Source organism: Hemitrygon akajei, chromosome 17, assembly GCF_048418815.1.
Source record: "Hemitrygon akajei chromosome 17, sHemAka1.3, whole genome shotgun sequence".
In the NCBI taxonomy this organism is placed as follows: domain Eukaryota; kingdom Metazoa; phylum Chordata; class Chondrichthyes; order Myliobatiformes; family Dasyatidae; genus Hemitrygon; species Hemitrygon akajei.
In genome coordinates, this window is record NC_133140.1 from 44,917,541 (window position 1) to 44,938,458 (window position 20,918).

The 20,918-nt window shown below is 37.5% G+C and overlaps 1 protein-coding gene and 1 long non-coding RNA gene across 4 annotated transcripts in view; one reads left to right on the forward strand and one right to left on the reverse strand.

Moving 5' to 3' along the window:
• LOC140740653 (uncharacterized) lies at positions 1-16,183 on the reverse strand. Its single transcript, XR_012101895.1, has 3 exons — positions 16,046-16,183; positions 5,218-5,426; positions 1-2,250 (listed from the first exon to the last, which is right to left on the reverse strand). It is a non-coding gene; the product is annotated as an uncharacterized lncRNA (long non-coding RNA).
• sall1a (spalt-like transcription factor 1a) overlaps positions 15,603-20,918 on the forward strand; it is a 14,141-nt gene continuing 8,825 nt past the window's right edge. Inside the window, exon 1 of one of the 3 annotated variants that reach the window (XM_073070026.1) lies at positions 15,603-15,757. In XM_073070026.1, the coding sequence (XP_072926127.1) occupies positions 15,685-15,757 (73 nt within the window). In that variant the 5' untranslated portion in view covers positions 15,603-15,684. Of the gene's footprint in view, positions 15,758-17,097; positions 17,244-17,468; positions 17,592-20,918 lie in introns of those variants that run through there. The other 2 variants (XM_073070029.1, XM_073070028.1) reach the window with 2 other exon arrangements.

The window sequence follows — 20,918 nt, forward strand, 5'->3', positions numbered from 1 at the left end:
AGTTACTTTTAAAACAATCACTTAAATAAGGATGTTTCTGTGTGGGTGTGTAGGTTCACTGATATTTATGATTTCTTTCAGAAGCTCCACTCTCAGTCATCAGAATATCAACCGCCTTCACGCTGAGTAGCAACTCTGGGTATAAACACTTTTGCATTTTGCAGTTGTCTACAAGCTGCCTTTTTTTAATCCTTATGTTATAATCAGCTTTAGCCAGATTTTATTATTTAAAAAATGGGATTTCAATAACTGTATTTATGGCAATGTACCAGCTTTTGTCACTCTGTATACTCATGAAATTTGAAAGGGCATGATGATCAATTGACGGTCAAATCAAAGAGTAATAGATAGCCAGCAACTTGTATGCATTTGATATAAAAGGTGCTTTATTCCAAATCACTATTTTGTCACTGAAAGAATGCTTCCTGAACGTGGATTAATTAAAGTGTAAACATTAAATATTGATTGATGCATTATCAGCCCAGAGCAGTTGCCTACACTCAGATTGATTTCTACAGTGATTTATTGTCATATTTGTTGAGTCATTTCACTTGATAACAAAGAGAAATTGTGTTCTATTGGTGTCTTCTCTCTCTTGCTGCTATCTCTGCCTTTGAATTTAAAACTAATATGCATGTAACAAATAAGTGCCAGTCATTACATTGGCAAATTCTTTTTCCCTTCTTTGTTCCAATTTGGTACCGTTTGGATGTTTTTTTTTCATTAAACCTATTTTTGACATAATGGTAACAGCATGCCATTTAATAAAACAGATGGTCTAAACTCTAAACTCTTAAAGAAAGCAGACTCTTGGCACAATGCATTCCATTCTCTCGTTTTGTGTATTTGTTTGTTAGTGGCTATTTTCCCTTTTGTTTAATTCATTTTAGTGACTTCACTTCCTATCTGTCGTCAGAGCAGCATCAGCATTGTGACAGTATTTTTCCAGAGTTTTAAAATCTCAAGGGTCAACATTTAGTCTTTTGTTGCAACAAGCAATTGCAGTTTGCACCATTAACGAACCGTTTTTTTTCTAACAGTCCCTTGATAATTGTTTGAGGACTCAAACAAGTAATACTATCCAAAGTCATGTGAGGTCAAATTGTTGCAGAAACTAGCTAGATTAATCCTTGAGATTGAGACCCTTATCTTGTGCATTTTCAAATGTACTGGCAGTGTTATAAAATGAACCATAGATCAGAGATAACATTTTAGATAAAGGTATAAATGGTGTAATATGATCTTCATTTCATTTCTTTCTTGGAAGAGCTCCTATCTGCACATGCTTATTGTTGTCTAAGGAAACCTCATGCATTGATTTCATTGTAATGTATTTGTTCTGTGTGCAAGTTAATGTCACACCTCTGGAATCTCACTTTAATCGACCTGTTAGTTTTAAATTTAATAAAGAGCTTGCAATTACCAAAACTAAACAACAACCCCCCACCCCATTCATGATTTATTCCAGAATCCCAATCATTGAAATTGATTGCAGTTTGTATAGTTAAGAATCTCATTGCATGTGGACATTAAGATGGTCAAAACAGCTTAGATATGTTGATGACTGGTATTTGTCAAAGCTATCCAGGTGTTCTTTAGTTTAAAAAGATTCAAATGCATCTTTAGGGAAAATCACAGTTGCAAATTGTATTTGTTGAACAGAACTGTGAACTTGAAAACCTGGCTGAGATCATCCTGTGTAACCAATTCCAACCAGCTAGCTTTAAATTTTAATCATTCAATTGTGTGTTTCACTGCTTTAATAAATGAATCTAGAAATTGCTGCTGAAAGAGAGCTGGGACAAAATAATGGGGGAAAAAATGGCTCATTGAAAAATGCTAGCTATGGGCCATCAGTAAAGATTATGTAAAATTCAGGGCTAATAACCAAGTAATATTGTTTTGTAAAATAAAGGGGAAAATGAGCCTTTTTATGGCAAAATGAGTCAGTTTACCATTTATTCCCTCTAACTTGAAATGTTTGTTGCTTTAAAATAATGGCTTTTATTACTAATTTACTTCAAAGTTGAAAACAGGAAGCAGTAAAACATTCCATTAGTACATATCTTCAAAAACAATGTTCAGTTAGATTTTATTGCTTGTTGTCTGGTATTTTGATTCTCTTGTAGCCTTTTATCATTGCTGTTTACACATACCAGCTGAATGAGTTATCCACTGATCAAAGGGTTAAGCTGTGTATCGGGAACAAATAGACTGAATATATGCAATTCTGAAAGTAGCTGCCGAGTTCTGAAAGTAGATATACACAAGACTAGTTAAGTCAAATCATCAGCATTATTTGCTTCTGATCCTTGAAATAAAGTTTGTTACATTTTGTCACCAAGGTTTTTGTATATACAGTACTTTATATTTTCACCTGTGAGCTGCATTTGAAAATACAGTTTTTCTTTGGTTTCCAGCATTGTGAGAAACCAATTTCATACAATAAAGGAAAGTTGTATTTGAGATAATCTTGGTTGCAGACATTTTGTGTGTTTACTATTTCACTGCTGACTCATGTGAAAGCCTCCTACTGGTATTAAAACTCTTGATCCCCTCCCCACCCCCATTTGCCATTTTGTCAAGGCTGAGCCTTGATGCTTGCTTCCTCTCACCTTATTGTTACACATGAGCACCTTGCATTGGGCATCAGTTGACAATCATCAAATATTTAGTATTTGCTTTTATTTTACCTTCCAAAACTCATGGATGCTGAGGGCAACTTTGGCACCTGCTACAATTGTTTAAACCTCATTCTAGTTATTTTTCAGGCACTCATTATAAAGGATGATAAATGTGATAAATGTGTTTTTACTGCCTGTGTTTTAATATGGCTCGACGGTAGCACCCTAGCCTCTGTGTCAAAATTTTGCAGATGAAATCGTATACTAGGGCATGAGCATGTAATCTCAGCTAACTGTACAATGCAGAGCTAAGGAAAATTCCATTGCTGAAGCTACAGTCTTACAGGTGTAAAGTTGTGTGTCCTGGTTACCTGGTCAAGCTGAATGTATTAGATGGTTAAGTGGGTTCTCCAGTTTTTTTAAAGCCACTTTCAATCCCCAGCGGACACCATCAAAACAGAATAACTAGTCTTAATATTGTTTTGGTGGGACCTTGCAACACATGGATTAACTGCTCCATTTCCTTCTAAACACCTGTGACTCCTTTAAAAGCAATTGGATGGTTTTAAAATACATTTGAAATTCTCCGATGACCTTCAAGTTCCTATATAAATGCTCATCTTTTTTCACTGTTTGACTTACATACACAGCATCTGTTAATGCAGTTTTACTTTAGGAATACTAAACAAATATAGTTATAGAAAATAATACTGGCCCTTCGATTTTCCCTAACATTTGAGCAGTAAGACACTGATCACTGTGGGACAATGCAAAATCACTACAATTTTATTCTTTAAGATGTATAACCTTATGAAGAAATTAACACCACTGTTTCTCCAAATCAAGGCTGTGTGTGCATTCCATAAAACTCATATATGAGGTTTATTTCCTATTTCCTTTATCACATAGAGTGAAACAATTTCAGCCCACTGAGGCCCTGGCAATCCTATTCCACCAGTATTTTTTCTTGTAACATATTCTCCCCACATTGTCTTCAATTTGCCCTCGACTTTACCACTCACCGAGACACTGACGGTAAAATACTAATTTATCTACCAACATTCAAACTCTGATTTCTCGTCTTTTTTTCTCCTGTTCTGATGGAGGGTTTTGGCCTGAAACATTGACCATACTCTTTTCCATAGATGCTGCTTGACATGCTGAGTTCCTCCAGCATTTTGTGCGGATTGCCTATTTTTGAAATGTTGTTGGAACACCCATATAGTAACAGAGACAACAAGGAAACTCCTCACAGGCAGCACCGAGTGTTAGGGTTGAACCTGGGTTGTTGGAGGTGTGAGTCTGGACTCCTGTGCATTCCTAAGAAAAAGCTTTCAGGGGATTTTCTAGTTCATCATTGAAGTTCATCAGATGGATCAACGGATCTAGTTATAGCTCCAACCTGAGCATGTTGTTTTTAGTTAACCTCTAAACGCTGAGGTAGGACACCCCCCCCCCCCCCAACAGTGTGAAAGGCAGGACTACCTGAGTATCTCGGCAAAATGCTGCCTATGCTGGAAATCTGAAATAAGACCTGAAATTGCTGGAAATATTCTGCAGGCCTAGCAGTACCTCTGAAGAGATGATAAGAGATAGAGTTGTAATTCAATGCAAGGTCACAATGTTGTTGATCAACACACACAAAACCCCAACACTTTGACTGTTTATTTCCCTCCATAGATGCTGCCTGATTTGCTGAGTTCCTTTAGTATTTTGTGTGTGTTGATCAAAATTTCCAGCAAGCGCATAATCGCTTGTGTTCACAATGCTGTTGAGTTTTTCCTACAATTTCTAATTACTTCCTGGACTGATGTCAACCATGTCAAACAAATGATAACATGAATTCTGGACAATATAAAGAGCAAAGCAAACCATGAAACACCAACCAAAGGAAATGCTGTCACTGGATTACCATAAGAGAATAAAGAGTTAAGCAGGCTATGGTGATTGCTGGTGACATGCACTCCAAACTCTCACGACATTTTCAGCCATTCACAAGGAATGAAACTTTTCCTTAACTTAGATAGTCCAAACCTACAATAAACAAAATGAAAGAAAGACATGCATGGAAGTCATCTAATCCTAGAGTTTGAAATATGACAGAGATCTTCACTGTTACTGTACAGCCTTGAAGCCTGGCTAAAAACTCACTGAATATCGCACGTACCAGTTGTCAAAGTTCCAGGGACATGTTGACAATAGTGGTTCATGTTGGGACCCTGAAAAACATGGACCGCTTCACATATCTAGGGAAATATCTCTCTGAGAAAGTAAGCACCGCTGATTAAATTCATCAACATATTCAATGTGCCTGCAGAGCCTTTATCAAGTTGGGTAAAGGGTATATGAAAGTCAAGACCTCAGATATGACAAGGTCTTTATGGTCCACTAGGCATCAGTTATAGTCTGAAACCTGCAGTACCTAGAGCAGGTATGGCAAAGATAATACTAATGCTGCCTCTGTAAATACCACCAAATTCACTGGAAGGATAAACAAGCCAACATCAGCATCCTCTCCCAGGTCAACATCTGTAGCATTGAGAATCAATTAATACTCAGTCAGCTGCATTGGCTGGCTATGAACTTTGCTTACCTGACGTCAAAGATCCAAGGTAGACACTCGAGTCTGAGCTCAGTCATGGAAACAGATTACCAGGTGGACAGAGTGAAAAAAAAAAATCAACAATGTGCTCAAAGCCTCCTTGAAGAGATGCTCCTTGGAACCTCTCACCCCAGGACCACTCGAAATGGAGAAAGGGCATTTGAGATGATATTGAGTCTGCACTGGGAGCACACGGAGGCCTGAGTAAGCAGGAGAAATTGTAAAACATCACAATATTACACAATGGAGTTTTAGAGGTACATCCTAATCAAAAAGAACCAAGTACCACCAACTAAAAATTAAGAACACAGAGTAGGTCAGCTGATGGAAAACACATCAACGAAACTATAATATGCATGGATGAAATGACAAACAGCAGCAAAACTCAAACAATTTATGAATTATGTATATTACTGTCATAAATACATTCTAAAAGTTTTGTTACTTATAATAAATGAAAATTCACTATTTATTTTTCTGCTGTCAGTAATGCTTATTTAAATTCTGATTTTAGAACATGATGTGGTTCAGCAGTGATGGAGACATTATGCTTGACTCTAAGTTAAGGAAGGGAATATTTGCCTTGGTTTTTGATCTTGATTGCTCTGCAGGTACATCCATAAGGACACTGGCTGAAACAGGATTGGGCTCAATTACGATGACCTCAGTTGAAGAGCCCATCAGTTGTCCAATTTTCCATACACAAAAAAAGATTGCTTGGGCACGGTATTGAAGGATACCACCCAAATGGGAACTGCAACAATGGGTTAATGAAAGGAGGTAGCAAAGATGGAAGGTTAGAGAAAAGTTAAGGAACAGTTGTTTTTTTTTAAAAGTGTGCAACGTCTTTTTCAAAAGTCATACTGTATTCACATGTTAATTACCCTTAAGGTGACTGTTGGGGAATTTTAAGTGGGATAATGAAAAGTGAAAGAAAGAGAGCTGTAAAAATTTCTCTGAGATAGACTAGGATTAGAATGAACAAGAAAGCATGTTGATTAAAAAATGAAGTGCATTCTTTCACTGTTATTAGTTTACTCCATAAAATATTGCATTGTCTTCAAAATAATCAATTATCCTAAATAAATTCAGATTTTGTTTTGTTAAAAATTAGACAAAAATTGACTCCAAGGTATAGACATTAGGACAGGTGACCAAAAAGATTCAGCAAAGAAGAAGAGAGAGACACAGCGAATTTGAAAGAGGAAAATCTAACCATGTGGCCTTTAAATCCCGCACAAGGGTTCATTAATCGCTGGAGTAGAACTTTATTTGAGATAAATCATTTTTAATCTCAAAGAACTGATTAAGAAGGGAAATAAAATGGGTAACTGGAACAATCTGAGTTGGAACGCAAGATGGTGCTGGTGATATATGATGACATTTTGCGAGCAGCTCACAGAAGTACAATGTATCCCCTGGATAGACTTCTGAACTACAATCACTGCAAACAACAGCCTGTAGTTTCCCTTTAAGAAATGTACTTTTGAACCTTCTAAACCAGGGACTCCCAACCCGAGGTCCATGGAGCCCTCAGTCAATGGTAGGGGTCCAGGCATAAAGAACATTGGGAACCCCTGATCTAATTGAACAAGTGATTTTATGATCTTCTGAAGGATTCGGCAGGAATGCAAGTATGGTTCCCTGAGGAAGAAGGTCAGCCATTCCTGGGGCAGAATAAAGCATCAAGGACGATGCACAGAAAATGAACCCATGTTCATCCCCACAACTCCATACCAGCCAGGGTCCCCCACCTGAGAAGGCACACTCCCTGTATTTTATCCATCTCCCTCTCTTTGCAGTATTACCATCGCGTGAGTCTTGGGTTCCACACCACCAGATTCAGGAGCAGTTGTTGCTTTGCAACCTGGACCAGCTTCACTTGTCTCAGCACGAAACAAACTCCACAACCTGTGGATTCACTTTTGGGGATATTGCAGCTCATGTTCTAAGTATTATTTGTTTACTTTTTATTATTTGATCAAAATTTTGCATATTGGATGTTTGTCGGTCTTGTTGTGTGTGGTTTTAAGTGGATTCTATTGCATTTCTTTGTTTTCCTGTGAGTTCCTACAAGAAAATGAATCTTAAGGTTGTATATGGTATGCACTTTGGTTATGCATTTACTTTGAACTTTAAACTTTCAGAATGAGCTTATATGGGAAGTGGAAGCTGGGAGGAGAGGATAGAAGAGTCCATCCTGCAGATAACAAAATGCTCTTCATTTTAATTTGTTTAAGTAATATCACCCTACTTTTCTAAGATTTATCCAAATATTTCCCCTTAAGTACAAATGGCAGGACCACCACACTTAAAAACATTTACTTTCCATAAGCAGTAAGGCTGATCAACTCCTCCACCAACAAACTCACCCCACTACACCCCCACCACCACTACATTATTATTTCCTGTCAGAATCACACTATGTGCAGACGTTCCAGTACCTAGCATCTCTTTACGTACATACAATCAATCAATGCATATAAGTTATATTATGCATTTATATTTATTGTGGTTTTTTTATTATTGTGTTCTTTATCTTACTTTGTTTATTTTGTACTTAATCAGATCAAGGGTAACAATTATTTTGTTCTCTTTTACACTTGTGTACTGGAAATGGCATTGAACAAATCTTGAATCTTGAAATGGAAATTATATCTTAAAGTTCATGTTCAACCACTAACATGCTTTCCATGTGCCCAGCAATTTAACCTAATTAAAGGTTTCTTTTGAATGTCAGCCTTGCCAGTAATGTCCATATCCAATAAAACAGATGAAAATAATGAAATCAGAGACAGGGGTGGAAATGCGTTATATTGGAGAGGTAGAAACTGATATTTTTGGTGATTGAGGGTATGGAGGGTTCGAAGCTCACTTTAGGGTCAAATAGGGTACCATGACTGTAAACATTGTGGTCCAGCCTTAGACAGAAGCCAGGAAAGAAGCTGAGAGATAAAGAGTAATGTGATAAAAGGTTATTACATGAAGCATTAATTCTATTCTTCTTTCTATATATGCTGCCAGACAGACTGAGTATTTCTAAAATTTTCTGTTTTTACTTCTGAATCTTTCAATTTTCCTCCAAATTTTGCTTTTCTGTTATGCCAGGGCCTAAAGCATTAAAACTTATTTTGAAGAAATTGTGCGCGTATTTCTTTTAGTCAGAGATTTTTTTAAAATGGATATGATAGTGGTGTTTAATGCTTTTTTAGATAGACATATAAATATGAATGAAAAACTTATAAAAATCCACATCATCCCTTTTATCTACATTTATGGTGATTAACGTTGTTTTCCTTCTTACAACTGTGGGAAAAGTAAAGCCTTAATGATCTTCTTGTGGTGGCAGTGAGGATGCTAGATAGCTGAAGGAAAGAGGATGTGATAGATAATAAAGCTGAGATACAGACTTAGAAGTCAGTGTGGGGCTTCCTCAAACTTGGTGCACAAACACACACAACAGTGATAGCAGGCTGAAGTGAACCTTGGAAATGAGTTTTCAATTACAGGATACATTGGATTTCATTGCAGCAGCATTATGATTACTGCAGGCACAATTCTAATTGCATTCTAGGCATGTTCATAGAATTGTCATAATTCAAAATTTGTACAAATTATTCATAAATAATGCTATTTTACTACTTCACTGTGTTCATGGGATGCAGGACTGGAAGAATTAAAAATTTCAAATCTAGAATATATTTACTTTTTTCCCTTCTTTTCCAGAATGCTCACAATTTTTTTCTCTTTGAAGGTTGTCTGCTACCCTGGGAAAGTCGTGTGAATCTCCGTGTTTATTCTATATTCAATATTTGGCATAAGGAAATAATCAAAATTCATTTCTTACAGATACTATAATCTGTAAAAGAAACCCTACAGTTAAAATAATCATCCTTTGTTGTCCTTAGCATCTTAATTGTTAATGCCTGATCTTTCCATTATTTCAGTGTAAATGATACATTTCCCCCAGTTTTGTGTCATTCCACATTTATCTCTCAACATTAGCTCACAGCTACTCTGATTTCAAATGATTTAGTCCTTGACTGCCAGCCATCCCAATGACAGGGACAATTTAATTAGACACAATTCCCTCTCCCCTTAAAAAAAATTCTTCAAAGATCCTGAACATAAGTGCTGCTAAAAGTAGCAGAGGATGAGGGTGCCTCATTTATGGATTCATGCCTGTGCCAAATATACAAAAAATAATTTGGGCAGTTTTTTTTGCCAGATAAAATCTGGAATTAAATTCAAGCTCCACATATGGATGCAAGGATGTACAAGCATATGCTTAAGATTGCCTCATTTTCTCCACTGTCTCTGAGATTACTAAAATTATGATTAGGAATTGTAGAAAAGCTTGTATATATTTTAAAATAAAAAGAAAATAAAACAACTAAGATATAAAGTCGCAGTTACTCGAAGGAATTGGCGCAAATACTTGAACATATCTCCTTACACCTTTGAATGTGTATTTCAGACAATTAAAAATTCTACATTTCACAGTTTCCAGATAAATTCAGCCAAACAACACTGAGGGCTGAACAACTTCTGGCATTAAATGAAATCTTCCTGAGAAGGAAATGCTTTGTGTTTGGGGATTTGAAGTACAATAATCATTTGTGTTGTAAATGCTCACAAAAATAATCATAGCATCCAAATTTCTCTTTGTCCAAAGTCAACAGATTGTGTATTTATGTGTGGTTTTTCAGTTATGGAAGTTCTTTGTTCTTGGAGACAAATGATACAATCAGCCCATTAACACAACTGGTATGATTTAGAATTACAGTGATCAATTATAATTACTTGCATGTTTAGTATTTAGTTTAACTCTTAAAAAACATACTTTATAGGGTTTACCTTAATTTCTGGTCCTCTTTAATACTTTGCTTGCAAGGGGTTTGTTTCAAAGAGGCTGCTGCAGTACATCTGATGGAGTGATGTCAGTTACAGTATTCTCCTCATGTTTTCAGTTTAATTAGATAGTGATATAACTGCAAATAGATTTTATTTGTGGATCTGAATTTGTTTTAATTTAGGTTCAGAAATCAGAATAATTTCTCATCGTTTGTATTTAGTTCCGCGATGTTATACGAACAACTACAATAGTAGTACAAGAAATTAGGTGACGTATGAGTGAGAGACTAAATGAGTTAACGTCGCAATATTATTAAAATGTTAGAGATTCTATAACCTAGTTTGATTTTCCATTCCTGCGTACTTCCACTTAATGTTTCTTTTTAATTTAATTAGAATAATTTAAAGCCGATAAATGTGTCTTCCCTTGTTTGAGCATTCCAAACCATTATACCTAATTGTGTTCATATCAAAGAATAGATTTGATAATATGTGGAAGATTCGTGGGAAATCGCGCGCTAAAAAAGCGCGAAAATAGTTTCAACTTCATTGCAGCAAGATAATCACCGGAGCTTCTCTGGAGTAACTTCGCAACGAAATTACACAGCATCACCTATCGCTAAGTTTGTTTGCGTTGGTGGTTAACGGCGTTGCAAAATAAACTCAAAATGCACGTTGTTCTATGTCAAAAGGCTGACTGTATGTCTATAATTACCATATGTTACATGTATTATTTTTGAATACTTAATGTTTTACTTGTCTACTTTTGAGATAGTCAAGGTAAGATGCAAATATTTACAAATGAATGTTTTAGTGTTTTATATTTTATTATTACAACCTAAGAAGTAACAACTTTCTATATGATCCCCATGTGGTAAAACACTTAAGCAGAACCAGTATTTAAACTCACTGGAGAGGCGTCTGTTATAAATGCGTTCAGACTTTAATAGGAATGGCTTAAACGCAAATATTTTCATTCATTATACGAGAACCTTACATAAGCCGATAAATGACAGCTTTAAAAAGCAAAGCAAAACAAACCGTAATGCTGAAGGAAATCAATAGTTAATAAATTCTGATACTGAACTACAGTAATTGTTATAATCTTGTGTGCAAAAATTAAATGCAGAAATTTGTTGTGCACACGTGGAGAAGTTGTCGGAGTTAGCGACAGTTCGTTCGCGTGGAACCCCGGAATTTTACTTTTTTTTTGAGGTCGTAGTTAAGTTTTGGTAAGCCAGTGAAACAATGCTTACACTTCGGAGGTTGATTTAGCTAAACAATCGATAGCAGCTATGTTAGATATGTGTAGTCTGATTAATTCTTCATTCCCCTTGCGTGGGTCTTCATTGACAAGAGAATGCATTCGTCGACGACCCCGCTGCACGATTTGTGTTAATGCATTGTATGATATTTTAAAACTCCCTACTCTAGCCTGTGGAGGTGCTGAATAGTAAAATATCGTCTCTGTCATTGACAATATGTTCCAAAACTGATAATAGTTGATATAGAAACTGAATAAAGCGTGCATATCTTCTGTTCTTTCTACCTAGCTTCAGGGAGGTAGATCAATACCATGTCTTGCATGAAGTTCCCTGTAGCGGCTCCATTTCTCAGCCTGGACGTTGATGCTAACTATCAATAACAATAACAGCCTGTCTCAGACAGAATTAAGGTACTCTGTCCTGGGTATGTGTCTGGTGGCTGTAGATAAACATCTTGTGCCCAAGTCTGCAACAAATAAAACGTTTGAAAAGCTTTGACCTCTGATCACTATTTCATGTGTAAGCTTTTGCTGTCATTTCCCAATACACAAAAAATGAAACATATTTGCTGCTCGTAGTTAGAAGATTAACTGCTCGAAGTGCAAGCAAGGCAGCTGCAATTGAATCGCTAGCGACAGAAAATATGGAAATGCGGGCAGCCTGTTTTATGTGGTCCGTTTTCAATTAACATATGCATTTATAAATAGTGACAAGCTGTCATCTGAAATATAACATAGCGTTTCCATAAAGGTGAATGTGTTACAGGTGGGTTGTCAACTGTAAATCTGTAGTTAATCATCTTAAAGTATGTCTATCAATGTGTTAAAAGGACAGCACTAGTGGATTGCTGACAAACAGGTCAAACAAAAGCCATCAAATGTGTTAAGAAACAAATCGAGTTAAAATGTTTCACCTCATCTGGTTACAAGGTTAGCAGATTTCACTAGATTCGCCCCTAATACCCTCCGGACATTCTGAAAAATCAGGATCATTTTTTGGCTGCTGCAGTATTAAGTTGGCGCCCTTCGCTGACCCATGTTGCTGATGATTCAATTATGCGGTGAGAACCTCTGTTCATGAACAATGATCAATTATACAATGTCAGCAATAATCAAGGGTGATTCAATTGTGTTCCCTCCTTGTATCGATTATTAGTAAATAAATCACTATGTGGAATGATGGTTGATGTTCCACGTTGTAGTGCCCCCGTCAGACCACACTGGACAGTTCGAACCTCAGAAATCAGAGAGGTTGCAATCGATCAGAATTACCTGCTTTTATTTCCCATCACAAGTAACACTGCAGAAAAAAATAAGTTCCCTGACTAAATAATTTAGCTTTTTTTTAAACTACAGGATTATTTCTAAAGAATCCTTTTAATATTCTAAACCTGTTTAGGATCCCACATAACCGATTATTCCACGACTTTCTGGTTATCGTTTTAATGCAGTTTTGTTTTACTTGTTAAATGTGAAACACGCATCTTATTTGTTCACCAATATGACTACCGACGTCAACAAAGGTCCAAGGAAAAGATGGTTTCTCAAATAAAAGTCAATTAGAATGCATTAGCTGCTCTGGATACTTGGTGAGGTTATTTATTAATTGTGTTTTTCACATACGTCTGTAAACCCAGTTACTATTATGAAGCTAATTGTACTTAGATTGTACGGCTTAAAAATCTAGCCTAGGGGAATTAAATTTTGGTCATCTTTCACGTGAAGATCACACCCTGTTTACAGTCGCATCAATTAACTCAAAATTGATATTGCCAAAACGGGATCTTGCTTATTAGAAATAGTAGTTTATAAGTCAAACCGCAGTATTAGTTTATGATAGGAATCATAAATATTGATACGAGAGCTTTATTAACAAATCTAATTTTAAAATATATACAGAAGTATTAAACAAATATTTTATTGCATGGCTTTGAGGATGATGCGTTTAAAAATGGAACCAAGGACTCTTGAATATCCATCACTGACCAAGTGCCTAGTTAAATATTCCGTGAAAAATAATGGCAACTCCAGAAGCACCTAACCACATTATTATCTTCATTCTTCAAAATCATCTCTCCGTGATAGCTTCGTTTGTCTTACCAGTAAAATGAACTCCATAAAACGTTACAGAAAAATCGTCTGATTAAGGAAGAAATAACCACGGCTGAAAGATGCGTTTAAAAATGACATTACTTTAAACAAGCTAAGATATGTAATTAATTATTCAAAATAGCCTTTTCTTTGAAATCGCGGAGCATTCTCCGCGTAATCTCTTTCCTGTGTTTGTTTATCGGCATATTTCTAATAAGTCTCCATATTACCAAATAACTATTATCTACAGTTTGTCGGTTATCGATTAAAGTGGGAAAACTAAATATTAAGAATGCAAGATTCCTACGTTAAATGAATCTTACTAATTCGATTGAATTCACGGAACGCGCACCTTAACATGTTGCACTTAGAAATTTTTGCAATCTGTCAGATCCTACGAGTTGGAGGCGGCATATCAACAACAGAGCGGAATGTCTGAAAGTTTACTCAATACTGAATGCTGATGACTCGGCTCGGTTAACCACGAATTCGTACTATTTGGTCTTATATTGCTCATTTCATTAAGTATTTAGGGAGGGGAACATACTATCGAAGCTTTGAAGGCTGCCCTTTTAAAAAGTCCATTCAATAACTATCATTACTCCTTTGCAGTAATTAAACGTGGGGAAAACGAATGCAGGTAATATTTGGATAGGTTGCGATGTTTTTTTAAAAAGCTAACAGTATGTTCTGTGAACGTTAGATAGACATGGGTATTTGACATGGGCATAATTCCCCAGCAACGTATCCACAGCACTAATTGGGTATAAATTACTGTGCGAGAAATTCCAAAAGCTCCATTGATGTCTCGCTCTGATCAATAATGTACTTTGTTGCAGCCTAACATATCTCCACTCGCGGGAATATATCAATTCGTTCATACGATCGCACAGTCGGTGCGAGATATTCCACCAGTAGAACGTGGTCGTCAAGCACCCCCACCCCACACACACGTTATCAATACAGGTAGAAGGCACGTTTCGTTTCAAAAAAAAGTGATCGTCCGTGGCTGAACTCCGAAAGCTGGTGAGTTCCAGCCATGGCGTCGCCGTCTCCCCTGCTACATTAATAGTAACCGCGGGACTGCACGACTCAGCGCAAGTAACTACTGACTCCCTGGGCGACCCCTGACTGACAGTTGGAAGTGCCAATAACTGGCGCATCTTGTGGTGATCGTCAGTGACTGCGAGTAGCCAATGCGCGGAGCGAAGGGCAGTGTGACTCCGGTGTGCGGGCGGACCTTCGGGGCAGGATCAAGCCTGTGACAATTGTTTAACTTTCAACTCAGAGTGAAAGTTAGCAGCAACTCTTTTTTTTAAAAAAAAGTTTTCTCTGCGGACGACTTTGATTGCTAAAAAGTTATATTTGTTTCTCAGAAGGGCGAATACTACTCGATGTATTTAAATCGAAACGCACCGCTGAATTCCTAACTAAAAGATCAGAGTAAAGCCGAGCGCATGCACAATTCCCAGCAGAGTGGCCCGCTATAATGCGCAGCAAGCGCCGTCTGGCCTGTTGGTGAATCGCAGCGTCGGGCCGGTCCCCGGACTGGCGGCATGTTGTGAAAAGGCAGGCAATGCTCATGTCCCCGCCTTTGCACCGTGATCAGCGGCTCCGTCCCCCGGTGCTTCGGGTAAAGTGGCAGCCCGTCCTCTACCAGCTCTTGTCAAATTGCGACGATTCATTTGTTTGAAAGGAAACGATTTGTTCCTAACCTGCACCCTACATCTATGCAAGTATTGTAAACCGCAGCGACAGAAGTGAGAAGGAATCGGGTGGGGTGGGGGGGGGAGCCATGTTCATTAAATGCATTAAACTTTAATACAACTGTAAATACATTTGAGGCGAGCATTATAGATTTAAAGTAGCCCTAGCAACGAGGCGCGTGCAAAGGCAATGTGGCTGTGAGTGTGTTGCTAAGGGCTGCGGTATCCAGGGGCCGGGGCCCCGCTCTTCCACATTGACGCGCAGCCACTCATTGGGCGAGAGCCCGGAGACCGGGACCCAGAGCCAGAGCGCGCCAGCAAATCACAAGCTAATTGATTAAGTCGAGTAATTTGAATAGTCTTTAAGCCGCGCCTGGAAACGTGCCAATCGGCTTTCAAGAAGCGGATGATTAATCGCAATGCATTATTGATAATCATAATTATACCCCACACATGCGCACTGAAGGCGGCAGGGTCAATTTCCGTAATTTTGCAACTCCAGAATTTGTAATTTTTTATTCGCTTGCTGATGTATCAACCACCATGTCGCGTCGGAAGCAGGCGAAGCCGCAACACATCAAGTCGGACCAGGATACAGCATTATCCGCAGAGAATGGTGAGTCTGACTGTGAGTAAAATCTCCCAAAGTTTGAAAAGGGGAGATTTCTGGAGTTAGGCGGCTTGAAATTAACACTATTTAGTAATTAGCACGCTGCCTCTTGTTTGGAGGCTCTGATACTAATTGTACAGAAGTCACGATCTGCTTGCAACTAGACTGATATACACAGAGATGAGTAGAGATGGGGGGAACCACTTAATGTGACTGAGCCTTTGGCTGTATTTTCCTTTCTCTTTTCCCTCCTCCCCCACTTAACCCCCCCCCCCCAAAAGTTTAATTTCGTACCTTTGTGGGAGCGTGGAAGGAAGCTGGTCCATCCAGCACAGCACATGTGGAATCCAAGTATCACGTCTTCCAAAGTCTCCCTCTAGGTTCGCTGGTGGATTTAAATGGCAGTATTCAGCTGAAATAACGCTGAATGTTTTGATGGAAAGGAGCCCGCGACCGTAGGCTAGGTTTAAAAATAACCTGCCTCTAATGATGGCAGCGTTGTGTGTGTCCCAATGTGACTTCAGTCACTGGGAGCCGAACACCTTGTTTGGGGGGGAAAGTTCGCTCGGTTACTGTGGGTATGCAAGGAAAGCCAGAACGCGACTTTGTGGGTTAAAAGGCGAAGGAACTCAGCGGAGAAATTGGATAAAAACGAGCAAGAGCAAAAATAAGGAGCGTTTGCTGAGGGCTTGAGGCAACAGGATCTTGAGGGAGATACTCGAACGTGACCCTGTTGTTTTTCTGGCCCTTTTCATGTAGAATATGGATAGTTTACGGCATTTTCACAAAAACCACCGAATCTGTGCGAGAAAGTTCTGAGTATTTTAACATCCTGTTAATAGTCTCAGCGTTGTACTTAGGTGCGGAATTTTCTTTTGAGTACGAGTCATTTGTGACGATCTTGAAAATAATTAGTCGACGCAATAACTTGTACAAGCCTCTTTCTTATTCCTATTTGAAAAACTGTTTACATTGGAGATGAATGTAAAGCTTTGGACCATTTGTTTAAAATACAACAATTAACTAACTTATGTCTGTACGTTGCTGAGTTGCTAAATATTTATTATCTGGTTTTTCACTAGAATGAAAAGGCCGGGCTGTTTAAAAAAACAGATAAATAGGAAATGATTTTGTTCGCAATTGCCATTCGTGTCGTTTCGGAGGAGCCTGGTTATATTTCGTAGCCCCGGGGTTAGGAAGCACCTTTGACTTTGTTTCCAGACACATAGGACGATTTTTGGGCGATAACAAGTCCGCTATGCAAACTCCACGATTGCTCACCCCGTTACAAAAAACAACAAATTGCACTATTAGGGAATTTGCAGGAGCTGACGTGCCAGTTCGGATGTGTGTGACTCATCCTGATCTGTGAATAGAGCGCACAGTGCAGTCAGCCTCCTGGATCAGCCAGAGATTTACTATTAAACCAGTCCAACAACACTCAACCAGGGTTATTCATTAAACACTGCTATCACTACAAAACTGAACATGGGTATGTATTTTCACTTTTCCACAAAATTATCATTGTTTAAAGGCAATTAATATTGCATAAATTGTAAATATTTCCTCAAAACCTTTCAAAAATTGTATTGTATTTAATTGACAAGTAAGGGGAGATTTCATATCTCCTTTATAAACTTAAATGTTGAGACAGTGGAAGGCCAGTTATACTTGTGGATTATTGGCCATGTAAGAATAGATTTGTTCCGTGTAGTTTCACAGGTAGAAACAAAAATTACTTGCATTGCACTGTTGGAACTTAAGGCGCTTTTCATATCCAGTTGAGGTGCTAAGTGATGTAATTTAGACATTAAAATGAAGAGACTTCTATATAATTTAGGTGGGTTTTTTGGTCCACTATTTGCAAATACTATATTTATCAGATCTGCGTTGCAATAATTTCAGGTTATGTGTGTGTGTATATAAAGCGCATCAATGCGTGTGAATACTGATTGAAGATAAGACGCCTTATCAAAAAATGTTAAGTTAGTTTATCGATGACACTTTGGCAATTGAAATGTTTTTTCAAGCTATATTATTATTGCATCTGAGACCAAAGTGGCCCATCTAACCTACTTCATAGGAGAATTGCAAGACAAAAAGCGATTTTTTTGGGGAGATTGAGTTTTTCCGAAGATACTGAGCGAACGAGCTAGCAATGTGGTCACCGCGTAATCTGAAGAACTCAGCCTCCATTTTTTTTGTAATCATAGTTTGTTGGTTTTGTAACTTGTATTAAAAACGTTTTTTTTTGCTTGTACTTTTTAGTTTAGTTTCGTCTTGAGCTGAAATACTTTCCATTGTTTTTAAATGCCGCATTGTCACGTAAACTGCACAAACACCATTTGGATGAAAATACTTTTAGGCTATGTTGCTTTATTTCCTCGCGCAACGTAAAGCTTGTATGTATACTGCAGTGGGCTTCATTGGCACAGTTAAATAAACATGAGCCTTTTGCGCTCTCAAGTTGCATCTGAAGTCACTTTGCAGTAAGTATGCATTTTCCTTATGTAATTTAAAGATCCATAGTTTAGCGGATTGGTTGTCTGGAATTATTTTTTGGGGGGGGGAACTTGGATTTGGAAGTTGTTCTGGTTTTATTGATGAAACAAATATTTGCTGTTGTAAAGTGGTTACTTTGTAGATTATTTGTTAAACGGTTTAGTAAGAAGACTTAAGGGTTTATAAATGATTTTAATCTCTCAGTGCTGTAAAGATAACAGTATTGCCCGTATTATCCCGGCGCTGTAGTAAATAGTGGTATCTTGTGCAATTCCTAATAGTGGAAGCGACGAAGTACTTTAGTGTTCTGCTGTTTTAACCTTTGCCGGCCTCCCTCCATCCTAAGGTGACAAGAGTTCATAATACAAGATGTACTTCAGTACCTTTTGAATTGACCCCAGAACTCTGTTCCTCAGCTAGCCTAGCAGGATATCAGTAGTTTGTTTCAGCTTTAACCTTATCAGTGCTACACCAACCACTAAGCCTTTTCCCCTTTCCCCTTAAATGCCAGACCCCTGATGAGGTGATTGACGGCTGGTTCCCACGCCAGTTTTACCTTACCTACAACAGGGATTTAGTTTCTTGTCACATTGCCAATATTTATGCAGTCAACGCTTGTATGTAGCCCAAAGCAGAAATACTTTACGTGTGAGTGGGACAGTGGGACTTTAAGTTTTTCTCACTTAGTGTTGCAACCGGTACCCCATCTAGTGTTCATTCTGAGCTACCCATCTTTCCATCTGACTGCGGGGATTATTTCATAATCGAGTTTCGCTCATAACTGGCAAATCACCGCAGCTTCGGCGTAAATTTGAAGTACTGTATATGTTCAGGGATATACTTGACTTAATTGTCTTAAAGTATTGAAGATAACGAAAAGATACGTAACAAAATCTGAAGTAACTAAAAGTGATTTGTCTTTTGGGTAATTGAACCGTTATCAGTTATGCTTATTAATTACTAAATTTAATAATTTATTCTATGTGCAATAAGTATATAATTTAATGTACAGAATAACTGCAACACACCAAGTATATGGTGTCTTTATAGTATTGATGGGTTTCATTTATTATAAAGTCATGAATGTAAAGTTTCAAACCTTTGACAATAAATATTTAATACAAACTGCTTTGTAACAAGATTTAAAAACCGTTGGTATGAGTATGCTATAAAATTAATAGTTAAATAAGCTGTCTTCAGTTGATATTTTGTTCTGTATAAGAACTTTAGAGACTTGTTTTAATCTATAAAATGTGAAGGGACACAAATAATTAGAGGCTTTATTTTGTCGATTGTGGCTGGTAACTAGGCTCTGAGGTTGGCTTTAATATCAGATATAAATTGTTTTGTTTTTGCATGTTTTTTAAAAAATGGAATTAGATTGGCTTCTGCTCGATTTGACATTCCAGTATTGAATAATTTTACAGATAGGTTCACTCCACGTGAAGATTGTGGGGGTTTGTACTTCAGTTTTTTTCATGATGTGTTACAAAACTGAAAAAGTGGGTTTTGTTATTTCCCACAGTAGTTATTTAGTTTGCATTAGTAATTATTTGTTTAAGCACAGCTGACCAAGCAGACCAGTTTCTAGATTGTCTTTGTTTTCATAAATGTGATCAAGTTGAAAAGAAAATCTATGTGTATAAGGGAGTCTTGCTAACACTGAGGTAGAACATTACAACTTTATAGCGACCATGCATTTAGAATTTCTATTAAATTCTCAGATTTGCCCATAGTTCTCTTTGGAAAAATTATTTTATAATGAGAGCATAACATGAGTATTAGAGGAATTTTGTCATTCTTTCACAACTATTAGTTTGGCAAATGAACACATGTGTAACATGAAATCTGTGAACCAAGTAATTTAGTAAAATGTGTCTCAGTGTTATACTTTGGCTCTGTATTTTCAAAACTGTCTGGTTCCAACAAGGTGATTTGTTGCTGTTTCGGTTTTCCTTGAGTAATTTTGTTCTGATTTCCTTCCTAAAAGCTTACCCATGTTTTCAAAATGCCATTCAGAAATCTTTTTTTGTGCAATTCTTCTTGCATCTTAAAAATAAACAATGGTTTTTTGAATATATATCTGTGTAACAATGCACAAATAACTTCTAGAACTGTGCTTAAAAGTAGAGAGTGCAGCAGGTCACAGAATTACAACTTCGTACATATTAAATTGAATGTACTCCAGGAGATGACATTAATGGCCATTGTTCTGAATGCATCCCAGGACACTTGGGCAGTATGGCAATTGAATCACATTATTTCAGATGATCTCCCCAATATCTGAAATTAATTGTCCCTGTGCTCTGCTATGGACTTGGATTCTGATGTCATGGCAACTTTTTATTATCTAATGCTGTAGTAAAGGGAAACATGCAGGGAGATAATCCCTGAATTAAACAAGATCAGCTTTCTGTGCCTTCCCTCATGACCACACACCATTGTGAGACAGAAGTTGCTGTCCTCATGCTGAGCAAACAATAGGGAGTCATCCTGTCCTTGAAAAGGATGAAGTGGGTTGGAGTGCTGAAATTTTTTGTTTGATTTGCAAATTAATCCGCAGTCTGATGAGAAATGCAAGCAACCAGTGCGAATGAGAAAGGAAGTAAAAGGATTTTTCCAGTGAATGGCCTGAATGGGGACAATTTGCTTATCAATAAATCAG